This window comes from Fragaria vesca, unplaced genomic scaffold (assembly GCF_000184155.1).
Source record: "Fragaria vesca subsp. vesca unplaced genomic scaffold, FraVesHawaii_1.0 scf0511348, whole genome shotgun sequence".
Classification (NCBI taxonomy): domain Eukaryota; kingdom Viridiplantae; phylum Streptophyta; class Magnoliopsida; order Rosales; family Rosaceae; genus Fragaria; species Fragaria vesca.
In genome coordinates, this window is record NW_004441811.1 from 1 (window position 1) to 1,012 (window position 1,012).

Below are 1,012 nucleotides of genomic sequence, written 5' to 3' on the forward strand. Positions count from 1 at the left end.
GGAAAGCGAGTCAGCCGAGCAGGAGGTCTCTGCATTTTGTGGAATGATGATATCAAGTTGGAGTTGCAGTCTTATAGTGAGAGTCATATTGATGTGCTAGTCAGAGAAGATGAGGGTAATCAAGTGTGGAGATTCACTAGAGTGTACGGCCAACCTAGGGTGGAGAACAAATACTTAACGTGGGAGCTTCTCAAGAAACTTGGGAGTCAAGACAAAGGTCCTTGGTTGTTAGGAGGAGATTTTAATGAGATTCTTTAGGCTATGGAGAAGGAGGGAGGCCAAATTAGGGCTGAAAAACAGATGGATAGATTTAGAGAAGCTTTAAATGTATGCGATCTGAAGGACCTATACTTTACATGGCCTTACTTCACGTGGAGAGGGAATAGACATGGGGAGGAGATAAAAGAACGGTTGGACCGTTTTGTTGTGAATAGAACATGGCTGCAGATGTTCCCGGCTTCAAAAGTCACTCACCTGCTTCCTAGTGAGTCTGATCATCTGCCAATTTTGATACATATACGAAGGAGCAGTGGCAGACGTAAGAAAAGAAAAAGGAAAAATAAATTTCGTTTTGAGGAGTTTTGGCTTCGGGAAAAAGATGTGAAAGATGTTGTTGAAGCTGGTTGGCTAAGTGGCACGGGGTCTAACCCATTTTCTTCAGTGTACAACAAGATTTCAAATACAAGAGAGATGTTGTTGAGTTGGAGTAGGACTCGTTTTGGGAATATCCAAGAGATGATAGAGGCAGTTAGAGAAAAGCTTGCAGAGTCCTATGATACAACTTTCTCTTCTCCTTGTTCAATGCAGCGGATGGGTTTAGAAAAAGTGCTACAAGAACTTCTCCATAAAGAGCAGACTTTCTGGCAACAACGTTCAAGGGTGCTGTGGCTAGCAGAGGTGATCTCAACACAAAATTTTTTCATCAGAGGCTTACGAACAGGAAAAAGAAAATACCCTAAAAGGCTTAATTAATGAAGATAGGGGTNTGGTGTAATGATGAGTGCGAAATGGA

General features: G+C 42.1%; 1 protein-coding gene across 1 annotated transcript; it reads left to right on the plus strand.

The window, feature by feature from the left end:
- Positions 1-261: 261 nt before the first annotated feature.
- On the plus strand, positions 262-897 carry LOC101301924 (the record flags this gene model as incomplete). The annotated part of the gene is made up of 1 exon (XM_004309309.1): positions 262-897. A coding segment is annotated over exon 1 (636 nt), but the record flags the coding sequence as incomplete, so codon positions are not given.
- Positions 898-1,012: the final 115 nt, after the last annotated feature.